General features: G+C 35.1%; 8 protein-coding genes and 1 long non-coding RNA gene across 14 annotated transcripts; 5 read left to right on the top strand and 4 right to left on the bottom strand.

Moving 5' to 3' along the window:
• Positions 1–20: 20 nt before the first annotated feature.
• Positions 21–2,415, bottom strand: LOC110849014 (fatty acid amide hydrolase 1). 2 transcript variants are annotated; one of them, XM_035851433.1, is made up of 8 exons: positions 2,090–2,415; positions 1,769–2,029; positions 1,379–1,699; positions 1,208–1,305; positions 1,009–1,142; positions 532–937; positions 292–440; positions 21–216 (listed from the first exon to the last, which is right to left on the bottom strand). In XM_035851433.1, exons 4-8 carry the CDS (start codon positions 1,215–1,217, stop codon positions 106–108), a joined length of 810 nt encoding a protein of 269 aa, XP_035707326.1. In that variant the 5' UTR covers positions 1,218–1,305; positions 1,379–1,699; positions 1,769–2,029; positions 2,090–2,415; the 3' UTR covers positions 21–105. The 2 variants fall into 2 exon arrangements, with proteins under 2 accessions (XP_035707326.1, XP_021952081.2); XM_022096389.2 differs by having other exon boundaries at positions 1,208–1,699.
• A 969-nt stretch (positions 2,416–3,384) lies between these two features.
• Positions 3,385–9,527, top strand: LOC110848697 (sodium-coupled monocarboxylate transporter 1). Of its 4 annotated transcripts, none has more exons than XM_022095972.2 (17): positions 3,385–3,509; positions 6,172–6,261; positions 6,343–6,468; positions 6,556–6,646; positions 6,702–6,775; positions 6,858–6,991; positions 7,062–7,164; positions 7,242–7,378; positions 7,452–7,555; positions 7,622–7,762; positions 7,833–8,051; positions 8,121–8,239; positions 8,300–8,376; positions 8,440–8,566; positions 8,649–8,802; positions 8,948–9,048; positions 9,157–9,527. In XM_022095972.2, the coding sequence occupies exons 3-17, from the start codon at positions 6,432–6,434 to the stop codon at positions 9,462–9,464; spliced, it is 1,926 nt and encodes a 641-aa protein (XP_021951664.1). In that variant the 5' UTR covers positions 3,385–3,509; positions 6,172–6,261; positions 6,343–6,431; the 3' UTR covers positions 9,465–9,527. The 4 variants fall into 4 exon arrangements, with proteins under 4 accessions (XP_021951664.1, XP_021951663.1, XP_035706618.1 ...); XM_022095971.2 differs by having other exon boundaries at positions 6,172–6,265; XM_035850725.1 differs by lacking the exon at positions 3,385–3,509 and adding an exon at positions 4,552–5,185.
• LOC118435193 lies at positions 5,175–5,768 on the bottom strand. The gene is made up of 2 exons (XR_004834590.1): positions 5,532–5,768; positions 5,175–5,421 (listed from the first exon to the last, which is right to left on the bottom strand). It is a non-coding gene; the product is annotated as an uncharacterized LOC118435193 (long non-coding RNA).
• Positions 9,528–9,624: 97 nt separating the features above from the next.
• LOC110848699 lies at positions 9,625–11,462 on the bottom strand. Its single transcript, XM_022095973.2, has 3 exons — positions 11,259–11,462; positions 10,982–11,146; positions 9,625–10,657 (listed from the first exon to the last, which is right to left on the bottom strand). Exons 1-3 carry the CDS (start codon positions 11,327–11,329, stop codon positions 9,655–9,657), a joined length of 1,239 nt encoding a protein of 412 aa, XP_021951665.1. The 5' UTR covers positions 11,330–11,462; the 3' UTR covers positions 9,625–9,654.
• A 198-nt stretch (positions 11,463–11,660) lies between these two features.
• LOC110848819 lies at positions 11,661–13,147 on the top strand. The gene is made up of 2 exons (XM_022096141.2): positions 11,661–12,010; positions 12,084–13,147. The coding sequence occupies exons 1-2, from the start codon at positions 11,968–11,970 to the stop codon at positions 12,746–12,748; spliced, it is 708 nt and encodes a 235-aa protein (XP_021951833.1). The 5' UTR covers positions 11,661–11,967; the 3' UTR covers positions 12,749–13,147.
• Positions 13,148–14,111: 964 nt separating this feature from the next.
• On the top strand, positions 14,112–16,318 carry LOC110848936 (probable Bax inhibitor 1). The gene is made up of 7 exons (XM_022096299.2): positions 14,112–14,373; positions 14,447–14,525; positions 14,621–14,715; positions 14,777–14,911; positions 14,991–15,127; positions 15,206–15,295; positions 15,379–16,318. The coding sequence occupies exons 2-7, from the start codon at positions 14,482–14,484 to the stop codon at positions 15,586–15,588; spliced, it is 711 nt and encodes a 236-aa protein (XP_021951991.1). The 5' UTR covers positions 14,112–14,373; positions 14,447–14,481; the 3' UTR covers positions 15,589–16,318.
• A 306-nt stretch (positions 16,319–16,624) lies between these two features.
• LOC110848791 (DNA polymerase epsilon subunit 3) lies at positions 16,625–17,889 on the top strand. Of its 2 annotated transcripts, none has more exons than XM_022096112.2 (4): positions 16,625–16,807; positions 16,995–17,180; positions 17,263–17,379; positions 17,463–17,889. In XM_022096112.2, the coding sequence occupies exons 2-4, from the start codon at positions 17,027–17,029 to the stop codon at positions 17,609–17,611; spliced, it is 420 nt and encodes a 139-aa protein (XP_021951804.1). In that variant the 5' UTR covers positions 16,625–16,807; positions 16,995–17,026; the 3' UTR covers positions 17,612–17,889. The 2 variants fall into 2 exon arrangements, with proteins under 2 accessions (XP_021951804.1, XP_021951805.1); XM_022096113.2 differs by having other exon boundaries at positions 16,626–16,803.
• A 273-nt stretch (positions 17,890–18,162) lies between these two features.
• On the top strand, positions 18,163–19,688 carry LOC110848877 (putative OPA3-like protein CG13603). The gene is made up of 4 exons (XM_022096215.2): positions 18,163–18,335; positions 18,448–18,658; positions 18,730–18,873; positions 18,958–19,688. Exons 2-4 carry the CDS (start codon positions 18,517–18,519, stop codon positions 19,425–19,427), a joined length of 756 nt encoding a protein of 251 aa, XP_021951907.1. The 5' UTR covers positions 18,163–18,335; positions 18,448–18,516; the 3' UTR covers positions 19,428–19,688.
• A 6-nt stretch (positions 19,689–19,694) lies between these two features.
• LOC110848878 (putative ATP synthase subunit f, mitochondrial) lies at positions 19,695–20,653 on the bottom strand. The gene is made up of 4 exons (XM_022096217.2): positions 20,473–20,653; positions 20,272–20,370; positions 20,063–20,179; positions 19,695–19,979 (listed from the first exon to the last, which is right to left on the bottom strand). The coding sequence occupies exons 1-4, from the start codon at positions 20,549–20,551 to the stop codon at positions 19,951–19,953; spliced, it is 324 nt and encodes a 107-aa protein (XP_021951909.1). The 5' UTR covers positions 20,552–20,653; the 3' UTR covers positions 19,695–19,950.
• Positions 20,654–20,786: the final 133 nt, after the last annotated feature.

Genomic DNA, 20,786 nt, shown 5'->3' with positions numbered 1-20,786 from the left:
ATAGCGTACTTTCAGCCATATACTTAACTGAGAAATGTTTACAGACTTGATTGTCTCTTTTATTGTTAGAGATAAATTAATCAAAAGTAAGTCTCAATTTAACCACTATTTATTAATATCATCCAATTCAACCATAATCTTGAGAACTAACTCCTCCTGAAACGGTCGTCCAGCGACTTGAACCCCAATCGGCATCCCCACACAGTTTGCACATTCCTGGATGCATGCAAATATTATTGGTTATATTTTGAATTAGTCATTAAGATAACTTATTTATTTATTGATACGTACTTTTAGCAGCTTTTGCTTCCAAACTAATTTTCCCGATTTATCCAACAGGTCTAGCGAAGACTTCCAGTGAATTCCACTTTCGTTCCAGAATTTTACAACGCCCACAGGAAAATTAAGACAGTTCCACATTAATGTATATGCCATGATTCCTTCAGATAAGATATTCCGATAAGAATATTTTGCACATATTTAACTACATTAATTAATATACATGCAAAATTCTTGGGCTAAATAAAATACCCTCGTCAACTGGATCGACATCTTCCAAGCTAATTCCAGGAAATGGAAGAACCAGAGAAATTACTACGTCAATCTTTTGATGATTCATCTTATCTAAAAATGAGTGTATTAAATCCTCCTTCTTAGGACGATCTGGTTTAGTAACATCACTCCTGCTTTTTGCGTAGTCAAATTTTATCAGATTTTTAACTTTTTCTAAAACCACTCCTTCATTACAGTCCAGGGATGAATTTGAGTCCAGGAAATCCGCCGGGTCAAAGGGAACATCGAAAGGGACAAAAACATGACCAGCCGACTCGAGGAACGACTTTACTCTCCCGATTACAAATTGAGAATCTCCTATCGGTGGAAACGACTGAAATCCAGAAATATATCCGATCCTAAATTTCTGTTTTGACTCGAACACCTTATACATATTTTATAATTGTTGTAAATAGTAAATCATAAGGTTTGTATAATTTTAATTTAAGTACAGACTTGGGAGTTCCACGCTAAAGGAACACAGCAACTGTCAGATTTAGTTTGCAAATTGTTTTCTAATAGTGCTTGTAATATAAGGGCTTGGTCCTCCGCAGATTTGGATAATATAGCAGGAATGAATGCCTTATCATCTGAGGATCAACATAATGATTAGAGATTCTTACATAAATCCAGCTATTAAAAAATAAATTCTCACCAAAATCCATCCCCTGCCTATTTATAAAACATCCCCTTCTACTCAATCTCAAACTAGTAGTTATCAACGTACTAAGACCGCAAAGATGTGCCAGTGTGCTAAAAATATTTTGCATGAGGTCAAAATCTCAGCGTCAAAAATTATAGCATGCCAATATTGCATATGCCAAACCTAACAGAGGATTTTCCGCCATTGATAACAACGCCAAAATGAGCACCACCCGCGCCCACAAGACACGCCACACCTCCACCCACCACGTGTAAATTCTTATTCAACGGATTTAACACCCTATTCAACTTTAAAGACTTTGACCAACTTCTGCAAAACGGAATTGCCCCCAGTTTCTCATTGGATGATCACAGCGTCCGGCGTCTTTACATCGCTTAAAGAACAATCGACTCCGGAAATGCCAATATTTTCTGAAACACAAAACGGCACGCCATGCAGTGGACCTTTTACCATGGACATTTTGTCCAACTCGCGTCCCTTGTCCTATGCAAGATCGAAACACTTATGCAATTATTAACCACATCATTAATTAATATATTTCAATTTTCATACCAATGCCCCCGAGATAAATTCCACCGCACAGTCGAATTCGTCACAAACTTGGATCGATTTCCAGATAAATGCTTGAACCACATCTTCTGCTAAGAGTTCCCTCTTGTAAAGTTTCTCTCTTAGCCTTTTCAACGTAAAGCCTACAATCTCGCCATATTTAGAAAATTCTTCGGGAACAAGAGACGATTTAAGTTGAGATATCTGGTCGTCTCGTTTCTCAGTCTTGATTTTCTCGAGAACTATTTCCTGTCCTCGCTTTTCCTGTGATTTTAGAAGGAAATTGTAACCAAATGTTGAATCGTAATCGAATCTCATATATACCTCAGAATTTTTCCACCTTATGTAAATATATTTGCAAGAAATACAACAAACAATTGTACACCCAGCAATCCAAACGGCTTTCTTCCCAAAATTCGGAAACTTATTTGAACTCAAATTGGAAAAAGCCATAATATTTAAACTAATACTGAACACCACAATCTTGATGTGTCTGGATCAAAAAGTGCACATTTTATTGTCTGGCTTAATTCATCAACTCGGCACATCAGTATTCACACTTGACTTTCACGGTTTACTAAACAATGCTGATTTTTACCACTTGGATTGGATCATTAAACAGTAAAAGTGTAAATATTTGTAGCATACATATCGTATTACAAATTTTCAGTAGTCGGTTATTCTTGTTGTGTTGTGACATGCACTTATGTAAATAATCTCAAATGTAGTCTGCCGTTAATATAAGTTATTCATGCACGCTGTTATCTCTCTCCGGACGAAATCATGAAGCATGGTTGACGAGATTTGAGTGACAAACATGACAACTTTTTTGTAATTTATGTGTTAAATATAGAGTTGATCGTTTGTAAATTACTTAAATAAAGCAAAGCACGCTGGGTAAATGCATAATACTAATTTTCGTAGACACATTAAAGCATTTTTTCTATTGTTTCAATAGTATCAAAATTTCCAAATTTTTTCAAAATCAGAAAAAATACTTCAATTTTATTATAAACCCTGCGACCATTCAACTTTCGAGCAAGACGCAGTACGACAATTATTACAAATTACCTGGAAATAACAAAAAGCCACCTTCGAATATTTTGCGACCTCTAATTCGATCTTCTGGTCACTACAATAAACCTATTTTTATGCATGATTGATAACCATCCATGAAAACATTTTAATTATAGAATTCAACTCAAATCTGTCAAATCATGCAACAATGGGTAGTCAGCCGGATCTGTAAAAAATGTTGGCATCAAAGCTTCATATACGAATAGCATGCCATCGCTTACTTCAAATCTCATTATTGCGTACTTACATACATCATCATCGCTAATCATTTAATAATTTAACCTCGCTCAAAACTACTAGGAAAATCATGGTCAAAGTATAGCACAATTCATTTCATGCAAACTTTTATAATGCTTTTCATGCTAAAGGATGGATGATCCAGCAAGAAGCAGCATCATCGAACGAACGAGACTATAAAAAATACACATATCCAGACAACACTGCATTTTCTCAACAATCAAACTTCACATGTTGAGAAGATGCCATGCTATTCATTCATGCAAATTTTTTGCGCACATTTGCCAATTAAACATTGTTGGGGAGAAGCAATGTAATTACCTTGCACAACGAAATTTATGGTCACATCATAAACCAAAACTAGCTCGATGTCCAGTATTGTTTCTTCCCTCGGCAAGTATGGCACTACATATTGGTGGATCATATTGAGGTAAGTAAATTTTTGCTCGTTATTATTTTATGAAACATGTTCGTGTCGCGTTTCATTATTTTTTAATGCAAAAAATATATACTAGAGCAAGTCTCCTGGAACGTAATTACACAAAGTGGAGATCAAGTTTGTCCTATTTTTATTCGTTAACCAACTTGAGACATAATTGCTGAAAATTTTGAGGGCAATTTGTGATATTTGACAATTTCGCTGTTATATAAAAACGAGAATTTTCAATTAATTCCTGTAATTATTTAGTCTGGATTATTGTCGCATTTTCCAAAATTTCTCCTAAACAATCTAGTATAGTTAATAGTACTATATTATTAACCCAGTTTTACTTCATCCAAATCTGCCATTGTGCCAGACAAGGGATTCATTGTTAACATAGTACACACACACATTAAATGAATAATTGCTATCAAATCAAACAGTAACCTCATTTTCATCCAGTATTCAAATTCAAACCATATAACAATCCACATCCTATTCCCTTACGCAAAAACATTATCCCAACAATAATATGGATCTCTAACAATGCGAAATATTATGTCAAAGCATTTATTTAGTATACTGCAATGATATCTAGAATAATAATACATAAATTTTTTGCACACTCCAGCTGCATCCGTTCGCAGAAACTGAAAGGTTAATTTCGCCAATTAAAGTTTTATCGTAATACAATTCTGCACAATTTCTATCCTCATTCACGTTAAAGAATAACAGGTGAAGTAAGTAAAAGTATAAGAATTACTATACATTCATAGATATATGTATTATTTTACAATTATGTACGTACAGAGATTCTGATTTACCTTCGCGAATCTATCTGATCTTGATGCCTGACCAAGTAGGTAAAAAGACTCCACGCTATTATTCAGTAGTACCTCACTTACATCTCAATTGTTACCTGATCTTGATGATGGTAACAGGAATTGCATTTCATATACATACATTCTCCACTCTTCTATAGCCAAATTGTAACTGTGTCAATGTTCTTCGTATAGTTTGCAATATCTGACAATGCCATAATTTCATTTTACATTCCAATCCGCTGCTCAATACCACGCAAAGATTTATTTGTTACGATGAGACCAATTGTAGCTTCTTGTCAAGTTTGCGCTTAGGTTCGTGTGAAAAAGTGAACTAATAGCTGTGAGACTCGTCATTTAAATAGCGAATAAAAGCGAAGTAACGAAGAAACCAATTAAAAGTTAAAAGCACTCTCCACTTGTCAAGTGTTTAGTGTAGGAAAAGTCTGAGAATTTTTTGGAGGAAAATTGATGCAAAATCCAATCCAATCTAATCCAGTCAGTATCGTTTGTGCCGTAATCCTCGTCTCATTGTGGTCTATTTAGCAACAACAATTTGTAACAAAAACAATAATATGTACAGTAATTCTCGGTAATTCTGACTCCGTGTTTGTAGTATTGACCTGGATAAATTATGTAACTGTATTTACATTACTTACAAATAATAAATTGTTATTGTGATTATTGCATATTTTTGGTCGATCAGTTAACCAGCGTGAAGTTCCAAAATTAAATAGTTTGTAGCAAGTGTCAGCCAAGTGGTTATCTGTGCATGTATAATTATTGTAATTACGTTATGTCGTAAGTTAAGGCGTGTAGTGAAAAAATAGCAAAATTGCGATACACTCCAGGGCAATATTTAAAGTAAGTTTATTGCAAAAAATCTTGAATTTCAAGTTACATGAAAAAATTATGACTAGACGTGTACTTAATTTGATGTGTCCATCCATCATGACATTATTATTTACTCCATTAAATTCACCATCCATCAAAAAAATCTTGTTTCGCAAAATACATATTTAACAATGTGCAAAGATTGCCCTATATTTCTGCTGCAGGATATTTGTTTGTGATGTGAAACAAAAACGATTCCTTCCACCCTGCAAAAACATTGAACAGTTTATCATACGAGATATACATTGTTGCATAGTGTTGCAATTTTACTGTTAAAATCTATACTTTCGAAGACAAGAAACTTGTATTTATTTACCTTTCAAGTCATTAATCAGTCAAATGAATGCAAACAAGTTTATAATAACAGTTCCTCTTTTACATGAAATGTCTTACGTTCTCTTCTCGACAAAAATTGTCTTATTATTTTTGGCAAATATATTTTCAAAAATTTAATAGAAAATGGAAATCTCAGTCATATAATTAGTAAAAAAAGACTGCTTCTGATCCTTGTAAATCAATATCTGCGATAAATACTTACGTATTCGCCTTGTCGTCAACGATAAATCTTATTGAAGGACTATAACCGGTTGCAGACATTTTTGTCCCGTAGTGCATTCTACTTATTACATATTTGGGAATTATGTCACTAGCTACATGTATATAGTAAATAGTAACTGAACGTCGTGAATGACCATGAATCCATAATTAATCTGCAAATAAGTAAATACTTAAGTAGAAAAAACTAGTTCTACGATTGTCCTGTCCTTAATCCATCCAGAGGCGAGAAGTGACAAACAAATATTGAATTAAACATTATCGGGACAAATCTCCCCAGTAAATATTTTGTCAAAATATGTACGCATTTACTCCGCATACTTATCTGAATTTGTTTTGGATTTGTTTTGTTTTTGGGATGAACTTAACATCGAAATTGAAAGTGCGTGACCTTATTACAGATAAGTAAATAAGTGTGGATGGATCCAGCAGAGTCAGTGAGTCTGAATCGGTTAAAGGAATCATGCATGAAACGTGCCCCATTTACCTGAGTAGGTTCGTTTACAGAAGATTGAGTCAATTATAATACGATTAAAAAACCTAAGAGTTAAAAGTATTGTCAATTATTTTAGTCAATAGATTATCTTTTGAAGAGTTACCAGTCTAAAAGTGCAGGATTTTTGTTTCGTTTACGCAATAACGCACTTTCTTTGAGGGAATCATGTCTTTCGCCACTTTCACCATTATGGACTATGTTGGTAAGATTATGTACATATTTGCATAATTGTGAGTATCAATTTTGATAAGTAAAATGATTTTGATAATCCATAATTCCCGTTTTGCAGTCCTTTTAAGCACGCTAATCATTTCAATGGCGATTGGCGTGTATTATGCGGTTTTCAAAAAACAGGAAACCAATGCAGATCTACTCGTGGGGTAATTAATTACCTGTTTATTACCCGGTTTCATATTAAGTATAATTTTTCTTCAGGGGGAGGAGTATGCCTTTAATTCCAACCGCTCTGAGTTTACTTGCGACATATATGTCGCCAATTTTAGTGCTAGGTATTTATCTAATGACATTAAACATTTACCTACATTATTCAAAAAATCATACTAAAAACTTTCTACAATTATTACTTGCAAGGTTACGCTGGAGAAATCTACTCGTATGGAACTCTCATGTACGAAACGGTATTCTCTTCGTTGGTAATAGTTCCAATTGCAGCGTGGATTTTCATGCCGACTTTATACAATTTAAAACTCACGAGTGCTTACGAGGTAAATATTTATGATAAGAACATATTTTGAAAAAATTAATCGTATTAATTAATTTGCATGATTTCTCCAGTACCTCGAATACAGATTCGATTCTCCAGCGGTCCGAATTTTCGCTGCGGGAACCTTTATTACGCAGATTACCTTGTACATGGGGGTAGTCCTGTTTGCGCCAGGTATTTGATTACGTAAATAAATATGCAAATTAATTGGATAGGTTTCTAAATAAAAGTCTCATTTTCCCTCCATCAAGCCCTGGCATTAAATGCTGTCGTAGATTTTCCTATTTGGATCGCCGTAGTAGCCATGGGCCTTTCTTGCGCGTTGTATACAAGCATCGGGGGCTTGCGTGCCGTCGTTTGGACGGATGTGTTTCAAATGGTCATTATGGTAATTCGATACAAGATAAATTACCAATTGACATAATACCGAACTCTTAACCTGAACCTAATTATCTGTCCAGCTTGCCGGAATGTTTGCAATAGTTATCGTCGGAATTATGCAAGTCGGCGGACTTTCCAAAGTCTTTCAGATTGCGGGTGACCATGGGCGAATTCAGTTTTTAAAGTGCGACAATTCAGTATTTTGCATATAATTGTAAATCTCACAATTTGTAAACCTCTTTTTTTTAAGATTTCATCTCGACCCCTTCGAGCGTCTCAATTCAGTCAACATTTTCATCGGGCATGCTATCATGGTCCTCAGCATTTGTGGTTGTCAGCAAACCGCTGTCCAGCGATATTGCAGTATGAAGACGCTCAAAAAGGGGATAATGTAATTCATAAAAATATTTATTTCCGGTCAAATGTCAACTTTTTCATGCTAATAAATTTTAATTTTTCAGGACACTCTTCATCACACTACCATTAGTAGTATTCACCGTAAGTCTGGCTGCTATCGCTGGCGTCGTAATTTTTGCCAATTACGCCACCTGCGACCCCATAAGTTTAGGTTTGATTAAGCGAAACGATCAAATCGCTCCTCATTTCGTTCTCGAGTATTTATCCCCGACGAGTGGCTTACTAGGACTGTTTATTGCCTGCCTTTTCTCGGCATCATTAAGGTAACACGAAATTAATATGCTAATTTTAGCTATTAAAATCATAGTACGAAATCCGTTTCAACTTCACAGCACCGTCTCATCCGGTATCAATTCTGTCACGGCTGTCACATTTGAAGACTTTTTGGCAAAATTAAAGTATTTTAGCAACATGGGTGACATCCAGCAGGGCAGGGTGTCAAAATTTCTTGGTAATTTCTGACGTGCATATTCAAAATCGAATTATAACTCATATTTCCACAATTTTCCAGCCTTAATATTTGGCGTCCTCGCTATCGCAATGGCATTTCTCGCTGCAAACTTTGACGGCGTCCTTGCAGCTTCAATCGTAATTATTACATGAATTATTAATTAGTTGATTATTGACGAATTAAATTATATTTAATTATAGGTCCTCAACGGCTCAGTGGCAGGTCCACTTTTGGCCGTTTTCCTGATGGGAATCATGCTACCTTTCACGAATAAATATGGTGCTATCGTTGGAATGATTGTGGGACACACGGTCACAATTTGGATTTGTTAGATTTTTATTTGAACTTTATTATTTCACTGGTTATTAATTATCATATCTTTAGCTAATTAATATATTATTTATAACAGGTCTTGGGGCCTTCTTCCTAAAACACAGGACCCCCACGCTACCGTTTTCCACGGACGGTTGTTCTGCCGAAATTTGGGATAAAGTTAACCAAACTGCGGTCACGATGTTAAATTCAAGTGAAACACATGCAGCTCAATTTGTGGAAAGTGATGTGTAAGTTTTGTTGATTATTTTTATATTACAGAAATTGTTAGTGTGTTACATTAATATTGAGTAGTTATAAAATTAAAAAAGTTTGTATCACTTATTTTAAGCTGTATAAAAATTATTTAATTTAATTAAAAATTACTTTCCCCAGCCCTTGGCCAGAAAAGATTTACACGGTATCGTTCCTCCTCTATCCTTTGATCGGATGCACCGTCACGATCGTCGTAGGATCAATTGTCAGCATTCTAACGGGTTCGTGTCTCCATTTTACTTTTATATTTCACCATTTTCACCCACTTATTTGGGTATCCGACAACTTTATAATATTTATCTGACATCGTCATGTACATAATTTTTCAGGATACCAACGCTTCTCCAAGGATCAAGATAAGTATATCCATCCACTCTTGGTTTCCATTATCAGAAGATTCCGCACCGAGAAGGAATACGATTTTAAACACAATTCGAACGGCATCGACTTGAAGTCGATGGTTACGACAACAAAGCAGCCTATTACTGAGGGCCACTTTAGGAGTAATGGAAGTTACCACAAAAGCAAGACGGACGCTAAGGAAGATTCCTCATCCAACGGTTATGCTACGAATGGTCATTATATTTCCAAAGAAAAGAATGGTGGTCTTGTTAATGATGGATTTCGATACGATTAGACTTAAGTAGTAAGTAAGCAAAGTCAATAATAAACTATTAATTGTACCACTGGAAAAAAATTACATTAAGTTAATTTATGAACTTTGTACAAATTTTACAACTTATTACCAACCTCGTACGAATTTCCATCATAAAAATTTACAATTATTCATGCTCTTTGTCCTTCTCATAATATGCAAATCGACCCAACTAATCTGAACCATCACTGTCACCAAGATTCTTCACAAATTCGCCCGGAATGATAAGACCAACACCTTTATCATCACCTAAATCCTTCTCCTCCTCAGTTAAATCATCCTCATCCTCTTCCGCCCTCGATATCTTCATGTACATTAAATTTGAAAATTGTAACCGAGTCAAATCGCATTTATCGCACAAATGTGACTCCGTAATTTCGATTCGTTCAATCGAATCTTGACATTGCGTCATCAATTCTTCAAACCATGAGAAAGATTTCTCATCAAAGAACGACGTGTTTATCGACATTACCTTCAAATTTGGCATTTCAATAGTAAACCCCCAATCTAGAATAGCACTTTTTCTCGCATTTTTGGCATAAATTTCCCTCAGCATGGGTACCTTTACTATGGCCAAGTTATTATTATTATTATTATTTGTTGCCGTCCACGCCGACGACACTTGATCAACGTCGACCTCTATAATTTCCACATTTTTAAGCGAACTAAGCAAATAGTGCAACCATTCCTGACTTATTGGACCTTTGAGGAGTAAATTTTTTACGGAACTGCAGCAGTTTGTCGACAAGCCGGACGGGGCCGGAACCGCGGGTGACATCAGGTTGGACACGATTATCGTGTGCACCATCCCCGTTACGAAACGCAGGTCTATCTGTGAATACAAAACTACTTCTTGAGGTGCAAGTTTTTTATTGCTGATGTTCGTATTGTATGCGGAAGATGATGGCGGTATGAAATTATTAGTGTTATTATTGCTTGTGATTAAGTTTCGATCGATTATTGGTTGTTGAGAGTTTGTGTAAATTTGACTCCCTTTATCATTCTCAATTGGACCACTGTTACCCTGCAAGTGAGGAAGAGGCTCAGGGTCGCGAAATGACTGACTGACCACGACGTAAATCAGGATGGAGGTAAGCAGGAAAAATACAATGTAACCGAGAAGTATGTAATGCTGGGAGAAAAAGGAGGTTACGGCGGATTTCAATTGGTGATATCTGCAAAAATATTGTGAGTGATATTAACTTGAGATTTAAATTTAATTTACGTAAGAACTGTCCCGTTTGCTATAAGAGTTCCAAGTGATCGGCGATTACATTAGCCGAATTATTATATTATTTAAAACCCGTTTGTTTTACGTTGGCAAAAATCTTTCTTTTTCTCAAATTCAGGCACAAAAGTGAATGATTTGGACGCTAAAATAAAAATAAACTGATGTACATAATACAATAATTCGGCTGATTCGGTTAATGTAATCGCGGATCACTTGGAACTCTTATAGCAAATGGAGCAGTATGAACAAAAAATTGCTATTCACTTGCCTAGTTGCACAGCTTGAAGTTAACTTATCAAATCGGGACAATGGTGGCTTAGCAGTTGTAGCTGGATTATCATCGATGCAATCTTTTGATGGGACTGCGAAATAGCGAGTAGCTTTATCTTTACTACCTCCTACTTCAAAAGGGCACTTTTTGCTATTATTACTCCTGAAAATATTGAGATTTGAATTTAATTTGAGAAATTATTGCTATTCTACTAACTGAAATATGTATTCTCCGTTTTTTAGTATAACTAAAAAATTGCAATTTCACAACTTACGGTGATGTAATGTAATTATTTGGCACTGCCGATGAATTATCATGACTTTCCATGTCGATTTTTGTTTCCATTTTAATGGGGCAGTTGTACAATATTTTTTTGCAAGAAGGCGAACACCTTCTGGGGTAAAGATTCTGATTTCATTGATCGGTTTGATTCTTTGACGTCCAGTTTTGTGATGAACGTATCACCAAATATTGCTTTAATAATAAACTTACGTGAATAATCATACAAGATTTCAGTGAATTTTTGTGAATGCGTTTGCATTATTTATGTTAAGCGTTTATTTATTTAAAGATAAATAGGTGGGTCATCTCTCATTTCGCATGCAAATGTAAAGATAAGGCTTCCATTTCCAAATATTAGGAACAACCATGGAACAAGATAAATACGTACAGCATTTATTGGTCAACACTTTGATGTCAGACCTTTTGTCTTCATTTTCAATCATGGTCCAAAAATCGTGAGAAATTTTATTTTTGTTCTTTATTTGTCACCTAAACTTAACTAGCAGTCGAGGTTAAGCCAATCACGACAACGCTTGAAGTACTTTTATTGTCAGAAATCATACATGATTTCAGGTATATATACATACATACGTATCTGAAAATATTCAAATAATGAAGCTTATATACATCCACACATTTGAAAAATTCAGTCATTTAAAACCCAAGCATTGGATATAGATTATTCTAAACATTTTTCGAAAATGAATTTATTTCTCTGCTGCAACTGGAAGATTTTCACATTACGTAAGTAAGGATAAGGACATAAAGATAACGCACTGGGTTCAAATAATAAGTTTTTTTGCATATTTATTTCCAGTAATATTTGTCCTCATTTCGCAAAGCATCGCCTTCAGAATCAACAAAGATACGCAAACAACTCCACCAAAATTAATCGAAAAAGAACCAAAACCAAAATTTAAACCCCTCAACACGCCGAACATCCTTTGGGAGGAATTATTCAAAGAGAAATTTGGATCGTTTATCAAAAATTCTTCACCGACAAATACAATTCCAAATTCATCCAAAAGTTTCTATCAGTCGCAAATATTTGTCACGTATATCGACGGCGTTTCCGCCGGAAGTTTCCAAACGGAGGATGGTGACAGCATATTTTTCGATTACATGGACTCTTCATCCGATCCAGCGAATAATTTCACCCTTCCGATCGTATTTGTCGTGATGCAAAACGTTGCGGCAGAAAATTGCACGGTGACTAATAGCGTGACCATGCATCAGAAAGGGTCACATGGGAATTTGCAATGGGAAACGTCAGTTTCGTCATCCTCATTTGGTCAGCAGTCATCATCCCAATCTCAAAGTAATGCCGATGATGGTTTTCAAAATCAAAATCAACAACAACAAAATGGTCACGGATTCGGTCAGGGGAATAATAATAATAAAAGCTGGACTACATTTGCTCCCATGAAAAAATTTAACACAATTTTTCCTACCATGAAACCCTTTGGACAATTCCAGAAATAAGGAGTTATCAATCCGTTTCATGAACCAGATAGATAAACAATCTTCCGTATGTATCACTCAATTTCATGAAATATTCTTTAACTATTGGGTAAAAGATTACAAAATGCAAATAAATTCACTTTCTACATCGCAGTTTTTGTCGCATTTATTTGTTCCTATCTGTCGATATTTGAAGCTTGCTTTCTTTTCCATCCCGCGCTGGTATCCTTCCCATACTATTAGTATGGTAGGGATACGAAGCGGGAATCAAATTTTTGGTGAAGTAATTCTGAGTCAGTAGTAGAAGCCGGAATCAATCAATTGACTTTTGTGTAAATACAAATATCTAAAACGTTCAAGCAGTAAAATGTTCTTCAGTGAAAAAGTTAAAATAAATATTATATATTTACTAGAATAATACATATGCAATATCAAGTTTGATCTATTTTGGCATTCACAATATTTGCACTAAACTATCCGCACTTATATGACATTTCTTTTATCTCTTGATTTCTTTTATATAAACAAATAAATAATCATATAAAATATTTACTTACACTGAACTGACCACTTCAAATCCTTCACTTTACATAAACTGATAAAACATGCAATTTATCAATTCAATACCTGTATAATGAGTCATTTTCCATAATCAAATAAATTTCTCCCCTAATACAAACCAACAAGACAACCCCTATTTATTATTTAACACGCCAATTATGTAAACTACTCCGTGCCTGCCTATTTCTCATACATTTATCATAAACATTTCATCAATTCACATCACACACCATATTACTTTACACAATTGAGAAACAACCCCTTTACACAAACTCATGCATACTTGAACGTCAGTTGAACCGACTAAAAACTAACGAAAGTATCTAATTAATTGACGTATGAAAAATTAATTATTTCCTTAAGTGGTTCGAGAGAACATGGCAAAATGTCAATTAACCCATCCATCCAATTCATGATAAGACACACGCTATAAGTTCCATTCCATCCCGTTTTCATGAGAATTGAGAACGTTCACGATTCTACTCGAATCGCTTGCCCAATGCTAAAAAAGGGTTAACTCTACGTGTTTACATTGCAATATGCCTCATAGTCCCCTAGATCAGCACAATTTTGCCCTATAGTCTTGTGACGTCCTATAAAAAACAATCTAATAGGGGATGTCCGTAAATTATGTTAGCGATGAAGTGGATAAGAATAAAAGTTATGAATGGTAGGCCCATTTGCGCCACATGTTAAAAAGAGGGGTGCAACGCTTAACAAGGGGGTTCCGAAAAATCGGCATTTTTTTGCCACATAATTTAAGCACGTTCCCTAACAAGGCTCTTAAAGCGACGTGTACAAAATCGTGTGTGCGCAATTCCGAGGCTATCCTCGAATGCTATAAACATCAGTTTCTCTTATTACACACTTGAGCTCATTTCATCGTTGGTTGTATTGTATTTGATTCTTCTGGAACAATTTTGTTTAATATTTCTCCAATTAAAGAGGGTTTGGTTGATAAGGTTGATAAGGTAAAATTACGAGACTGTTGTTGTGGTAAAGGAGAAAGGTGAAGGACGTGAAAAACGCGAGTTGAAAGTACGAGGGAGGGGTTTACTAAAAGTTGAAGGAAAACTAACCAGCAGGTAATTAAATTAAGGACAATATTTATGCTTTTTAAGAGGAATTAACTAACTGGGCCATATGTAATATTTGCAGTCACTGTCACTTAACCTGATCTCTGTATTTTAAAAATGGAGACTCTACAGAATTTCCGTTCAATGATCAACAATAAGCTGTAAGTTGGATTGGACTAGACTAAATTGTGTAATATGTAATATTTTATTAATTTGACTTGTTAATTAATTAATGCTTGGTTGTTTTAACTCGTAGGGAGCCTCAAATGAGGAACCACTTGAAGAATGTGTACGGCTGCATTGCATCATCGACGTTGGTCGCAGCAGCGGGCGCATACTCGCACTGCAATGGTAAATTAATTTTATAAAGTGGGGAGGGCAGAGGTACTTAATTGTTGTAATTAATTACTAGGAATTTGGGAGGGGGGTCTTTTGAGCATGTTGGGCTCGATAATTTTGCTCACAATGATGGCCTTCTCGCGAAACCCGGAAGGAAAGGATGATGGAATGCGCTTCTTGTACTTGAATGGGTTTGCTCTTTGCACTGGTTGGTACTAATTTTTATTTTGATAACCCACCATGCGAACAGAACCATAGTTAATTATAATTACTCTCTCAATTGTTAGGACTGTCCACGGGACCTTTGATCGAACGAGTGTGGGATCTTGAACCTTCCATTGTGGTTTCAGCCCTCATGTACACGTGTGTTATCTTCACATGCTTCACTATCAGCGCATTGATCGCTCCGGATGGGAAATATTTGGTATAACTCGCTAATAATTAAGCAAAAACTATAGGATAAGAAAGGATTTAAAATATTGAAATGATTTTTTTTGTGTAGGCCCTTGGCGGACCACTCTTGTCAATCTTGTCGACAATGCTTCTTGCTTCCATTCTCAACATCTTTGTCCGATCTCCTACCTTCGTCTACGTAAGTCAAGTCAAAAGCAAGCAAACTTTAGCAAAAAATGTGTTGGAAATTAGATTAGAATTTAGAATTTTTTTAAACTATAGATGCAACTCATTCTTGGACTCGTCATTATGTCAGCATTCATCCTCTACGACACTCAAATGATCATGGAGAAAGTCCGCATGGGCGACAAAGACTACGTTTGGCATTCTCTCACCCTCTTTATGGACTTGGCTTCAATCTTCAAGCACATTCTTGTCCTCTTGGCCGACAAGGAACAAAACAGCCGCAACAGGAAGAGGAGCAGCCGCTAAGGAATGAACAACTAAGAAAAAATCTCAACTTTACTTCAAAGTTTGAGACGACACATGTCCAAATTCTAAAATTCTTTTAGGTTCAAAACCTATACACCCCCTGCCCACCCAAAGACACCATACACACATATTACAGAAAAAAACATTCATTGGTTCACTTGTATAATACATTATTTAGCGTGAATGACAATATTCTACACATTGCTACAATATGTCTGTCTGAAGCGAGAAAACTGATGTCGTCGTCGCCAATTTTTGTGTGAAAAATTAAAAATTAACAATTACAGTGTAAAATACTATATTACGTGTTATTTGATTGTGTCACTTACCACAACCGCTAGAAGTAAATAGATAAATATTTAGATAGATGAATATAATTAACAATAATAACAAACAGAAAATGTGTAGTCAACTACTAACAAGCAATGATTTGAATTTTATTATGATGGAAATGACAATATCCTTTCATAATGCATTCAAAATACGTCTGTTTGATGGATTGAATTAATCGCTATTACTATAATTCTTTTGATATTATTTATCCACCAGTCTGAGAATTTCATAAAATTTCATAATTTCAACACACAAATTATGAATTACACAACACACGGATTACACAATGGAATGGTCATTATTATATGCACACTACTATATATTGGACTATTTGTTATAGTTGAAGTCAAAATCGGATGAGAAAATAAAATTAATATGCATATAAAATTATGTCTCATAATTTGCTAGATGTTTGTTAGTCATGATTTTTTAAATTTGCATGCAAGCTAAGTACATATTTCATATTTGTATTTGCGATCTTTTCATGAAAAATGGAATACAAAATTTTTCACCAGTAAATTAAACAATTGACTTTTGCGGGTGTGCAATCATAATCATTTTACTATTATATATTTTACATGCATCTATGTCGTTTATCATTTTATTTTATATATTTTAATTCATTAATTATAGCGACTTTTAAATTTTAATAAGGGATAGCAAATTCTCATTTTCGGTGTAGTGGCGCGGGTGGGATATTTTTTTTACAACTTTTTGTTTCATGTTTCATGGTTCGGTTAATTTCAGTGTTGGTCTGACTTTATCCTGATTTAAGAAATATAATTGATTACTAATTGGTGTAAACTTCAGTTAACTCATCAGGTGAAGAGGTCATCTTTAAAAATAGTTTCTGAGATACGCCGGTTCTTCATAATAATCTCTGTAGGTAATTGACACTGAATGTCAGTGACATTATGTCACACTTCTTACTTACTTAAAATAACTAATTTTCAATCTTGAACTTGATGTAAAATTTGTTACATTGTAATTGCAATCTACGACCAGGGCGTTGGCTATTATCATATTGAACCAAATTTTTCAAATTTTCAACAGCTAATCTTTATACATTACAGATCGACAAGTACACATCCAAAATTAAGTTGAAATGGCAGAGAAACCTGAAGAGTTATCTTTACCTGTCGCCTCCGTCAGCCGTGTGATAAATGATGCCCTACCCAGCGGAATCAACGTGTCGATGGAGACCCGCAAGACGATTTCAAAAGCAGCTTCAGTGTTCGTTCTTTACACAACGGCGACAGGTTCGTAATAATTACATATGTTACTTGCATACATAAATACGAGCATATTTTTAATATGAATGCATTTATATACTTTCAATAGCGGCGAGTATGTCACAAAAAGCAGGGAGGAAAACTATGAATGCAAACGATGTAATGGACGCCCTTACCGATATGGAATTCCCTCAATTTAAAGAAACTTTAGAAAGGCTTCTCCAAGGTGGTGATACTACTCTAATAAACAATGTCATTTAATTGCAGACAGATTAATTGAGCGATGGTCGTTATAATAATTAATTACAGAGTATAGACAAACTCAGAAGAAGAAGAAGGAGACTAACACGGCCAAGAAGCAGTCGACGGGGGGAGGTGGGGACAGCAAAAAATCGACCAGCACACCCCAAGCACAGAATACGAGTGAAGTGGTAGAGTTATCAGATTCGGACGAGTAGTAGTGATAACTATTCCATGTTTTTTGTTGCATTTCCGAATATTCACTTTTTATGCTTTTTATATTTATCTTATTTTATTGTCTTTTAAGGTATGAATAATTAAGTATGTGTTCTGTTTGAAAATGCTACGCATCATGTGTAGATCATGTATATTAGTTAACATTAATGGTATGAATGACTCATCTAAAGTGATTTCTTACTACCAGTGTAGTAGTCCTTGTAATCTATAACCAAAAATAAGTCGAATTTTCAATAAATCTTTACTTTCAAATGATTAATTGACCAACCACTCAATTCTAATTTTCAACTTGAGAATATGTTGAGAATCTGAATCTTTCAGTTTAAATTGCCAACCTAAATTCTAAAGCTAATTTGTCGTCAAAGAAAATTCATCCATAAATTTCATATTTTCATAAATATTTCTAACCATGTATTTTATCCGCCATGATGAATTACAGCAAATCATTTAGCGACAATTATTTCTCATGTAAAATGACTTTTATTCGATCTGCAAGTTCTCGCATCACCCAGTTTCATGGAAAAATTCTGGCAGCAACTCCAATTCAATCGAGAATCGAGTGAATGATTTTTAGGGAAAAACAGAAAATGTTTTTTGTTTTGAAAATAAAAACAAACATTAACCGCACAATGCCTTATTTATGGTCGTAGATAAGGTTCCATTGTGGTAGATAAGGAAAAAGGCTTCTCCTTGGACGGTATCAAGGTACGAAAATTTGTGTATTTAAGATTAAGGCTGTTAAAAATTAAATCCTCTAGAGAATTGAATTTAAATTATTTTGCAATTTCATTAAAGTCCAGAAATCTGACCTTTACAGGATTCATCGTCGCAACGAAGCTTGCTTAAAACTTAACCAAGGTGCAAGGTATTCAAAGTGCCGCAAAAGATGGTGGTTGGGGCATTTCCAGTGGCGAAGTTGGGGGCACTCGTTCTCAAGCAGATATCCAAACCATTGGCAAATGTCGTAAAGAGAAGAGCCAAAAGCAGTCCCTTCTTTCGAACCTATATCTGCATGCCTCCTGCTCAATGTGAGTGACTTACTTTACAAACAATTTAATTATTCGTTATAAAACTGATTAAAGTCATGTTCTTGGTGCAGTTTATCATTGGGCCGAAGTCAAAATGAAAATGTGGTCTATGAATTTGGGAAAGCCTGTCAACATCCCTAAATTGAACGAGGCGTTAGCAATAGAACTGGGGGCAGAATTACTTGGCGAAGGAATCATATTCGTAATAGCTGCCGGTAAACTAAAAGCTTATAACTAATTTTACGTGATATTGCATTATTGACGAACTACATTACAAATTACCATATTTTTGTGTCTAGGCATATTGGTTGCCGAATATATACGTTCAAGCCGCAAAGAGGAGAAGAAGGAGGAAGAGCGGGTTGCAGAATTGTCTCAAATTCAAAACGATTTACGCGACCTTTATATGGAGACGGCAAAACAGGACGCTCAAATTCGCGAATTGGTTCGAATCCTTAGATTGAAAATGCCGGAAGTATCTTACACGCCAAGGCCTTATGATGAGAGGCAGATCCCGGAACACCACAGGGATGATTATCACGAAGAAGAAGAAAAGTCCATGTTCTCCTATGTCAAAGGATGGGTTTGGAGCGCTATAGATTTAATTATTCCAGAAGATGGCTCAGATGCGGAATCGTCGCCACAAAAAAATAGCAGTCAGACCGGAAACACTACTAGTACAGTCCTACAAGTAGTACCGAGTCCACCAATACCTGGTAATCCTAGTCAAAATAACCCGTCAATACCACCACCAGTTAAGAAGAGTTAAAATTTAGTTGATTAAGTCATATAAAATATTATTATACTATTTAGTAGCGGTGGTTTGGTCACAAAATTATTATTTTTTGTCATCCTGTATTGCATGACAAAGTCACTCGCTCAGTGATACTTCTGTAGTTCTAGTGATGTTGATATATCATCGACTATAGCAAACGACGTAAATATCTTGTTAAATTTAGTTACGATAAATTAATGCAATTATGTTAATTACTATAAATGATGTGTTTGACAAATAAAACTCGAAACCCTACTAATGTATAGCCATTTACATTATTTATTTACTACTAAAATTTAAAGGATTCATAAGGACCTCATATCATAAACATGACTTCGGAAAGCATATCCTCCCTACAATAGATACAACTCAATTTTTTAATTACACTTACAGTTTGTTAACTACGCCATGGCTAAATTCATTTTCTTTCTTTTTGAATTTTGTTCTGATTTTATGTCCCAATTACATTATGATGCCGGCCGTTGATTTTATTGACTTGAACAACAGCAAGGTTGATTTAATGGTACTTGTAGAACCTGTGTTTACCTAAAGAAATACAAAACATACGTGCTATACAAATGTAATAGTAAAACAATAAAAATATTGTGTGTAAATATTAAGACTCTTACGGTATTTCGTGTAATTAATGAAATAGAAGAACGCCATCAAGCCAACGGTCAGTTGAGCATGACCAGTAATTCCAGCTTTCAGTGGGAACGTGTATTTGTGGTTCCACCGCCACCAAGCTGCGTTTTAATATTATCCAATTAACATTATAAAATTCGGCAAACTCCACCTTAGTTTTATCAATTATTTTTATTGAATATAAATTACGCACCACGACCAATTGCTTGTCCCAACGCCATCGGCGACTTGTTACGTCTCGCCAACCAAGCAGGCAGTTCTCCAATCTTGACCTGGCTGAAGGCAGTGTCAGCTGTAGTGTAAATAAACCGACAATATTAAAATTTCAATTTACTTATTTTTACATCACTCTTTAAACTCAAAATTCAAAATTAATAATGAATAAATAACTTACGCTTTCCATACCACCGGGCCGGATCGTATGGTCCGTGCACCTTTGCATTGTACTCTGCCGGATACTCACCCCAGCCCATTTCGAAAAATGTTTCGAAAAAAATGAATTTCTTTAAAAAATTGGACTTTCGCCGGAACAAAAATGGCCAGCAGCAGAGACGAGAACTTGATCTGCCCAATTTCTCAAATACCCACAAATTCTAGATTGCAAACCACGTGATTAACTTATTCCGTAGACAGTATCAATTTTTCCAAAATTTTGAAATTATCAAATTTGTTTACATTCCTGTTTACATTTGATAAGTTTTCATTTTT

Source organism: Folsomia candida, unplaced genomic scaffold (assembly GCF_002217175.1).
Source record: "Folsomia candida strain VU population unplaced genomic scaffold, ASM221717v1 Fcan01_Sc004, whole genome shotgun sequence".
NCBI classification, from domain to species: Eukaryota; Metazoa; Arthropoda; class Collembola; order Entomobryomorpha; family Isotomidae; genus Folsomia; species Folsomia candida.
This window is presented reverse-complemented; position numbering and strand designations above follow the sequence as displayed.

Coding starts and splice junctions, on each gene's coding strand:
- LOC110848699 (XM_022095973.2), bottom strand. CDS start 11,329: ATGGAAACAAAAATCGACATGGAAAGTCATGATAATTCATCGGCAGTG. Junction 11,147..11,258: donor AATAATTACATTACATCACC/GTAAGTTGTGAA, acceptor CAATATTTTCAG/GAGTAATAATAGCAAAAAGT. Junction 10,658..10,981: donor ACTTCAAGCTGTGCAACTAG/GCAAGTGAATAG, acceptor ATATTTTTGCAG/ATATCACCAATTGAAATCCG.
- LOC110849014 (XM_022096389.2), bottom strand. CDS start 1,322: ATGCAAAATATTTTTAGCACACTGGCACATCTTTGCGGTCTTAGTACG. Junction 1,143..1,207: donor TAGGCAGGGGATGGATTTTG/GTGAGAATTTAT, acceptor GTTGATCCTCAG/ATGATAAGGCATTCATTCCT. Junction 938..1,008: donor CTTTAGCGTGGAACTCCCAA/GTCTGTACTTAA, acceptor AATATGTATAAG/GTGTTCGAGTCAAAACAGAA.
- LOC110848697 (XM_022095972.2), top strand. CDS start 6,432: ATGTCTTTCGCCACTTTCACCATTATGGACTATGTTG. Junction 6,776..6,857: donor GTCGCCAATTTTAGTGCTAG/GTATTTATCTAA, acceptor ATTACTTGCAAG/GTTACGCTGGAGAAATCTAC. Junction 7,556..7,621: donor GGGCGAATTCAGTTTTTAAA/GTGCGACAATTC, acceptor CTTTTTTTTAAG/ATTTCATCTCGACCCCTTCG.
- LOC110848877 (XM_022096215.2), top strand. CDS start 18,517: ATGGTGGTTGGGGCATTTCCAGTGGCGAAGTTGGGGGCACTCGTTCTC. Junction 18,659..18,729: donor CTGCATGCCTCCTGCTCAAT/GTGAGTGACTTA, acceptor TTCTTGGTGCAG/TTTATCATTGGGCCGAAGTC. Junction 18,874..18,957: donor CATATTCGTAATAGCTGCCG/GTAAACTAAAAG, acceptor TTTTGTGTCTAG/GCATATTGGTTGCCGAATAT.
- LOC110848791 (XM_022096112.2), top strand. CDS start 17,027: ATGGCAGAGAAACCTGAAGAGTTATCTTTACCTGTCGCCTCCGTCAGC. Junction 17,181..17,262: donor TCTTTACACAACGGCGACAG/GTTCGTAATAAT, acceptor TACTTTCAATAG/CGGCGAGTATGTCACAAAAA. Junction 17,380..17,462: donor TTTAGAAAGGCTTCTCCAAG/GTGGTGATACTA, acceptor AATTAATTACAG/AGTATAGACAAACTCAGAAG.
- LOC110848936 (XM_022096299.2), top strand. CDS start 14,482: ATGGAGACTCTACAGAATTTCCGTTCAATGATCAACAATAAGCT. Junction 14,526..14,620: donor TCAATGATCAACAATAAGCT/GTAAGTTGGATT, acceptor TTTAACTCGTAG/GGAGCCTCAAATGAGGAACC. Junction 15,128..15,205: donor CTCCGGATGGGAAATATTTG/GTATAACTCGCT, acceptor TTTTTTGTGTAG/GCCCTTGGCGGACCACTCTT.
- LOC110848819 (XM_022096141.2), top strand. CDS start 11,968: ATGAATTTATTTCTCTGCTGCAACTGGAAGATTTTCACATTAC. Junction 12,011..12,083: donor CTGGAAGATTTTCACATTAC/GTAAGTAAGGAT, acceptor ATTTATTTCCAG/TAATATTTGTCCTCATTTCG.
- LOC110848878 (XM_022096217.2), bottom strand. CDS start 20,551: ATGGGCTGGGGTGAGTATCCGGCAGAGTACAATGCAAAGGTGCACGGA. Junction 20,371..20,472: donor GGCCCGGTGGTATGGAAAGC/GTAAGTTATTTA, acceptor TTTACACTACAG/CTGACACTGCCTTCAGCCAG. Junction 19,980..20,062: donor CATTAATTACACGAAATACC/GTAAGAGTCTTA, acceptor GTATTTCTTTAG/GTAAACACAGGTTCTACAAG.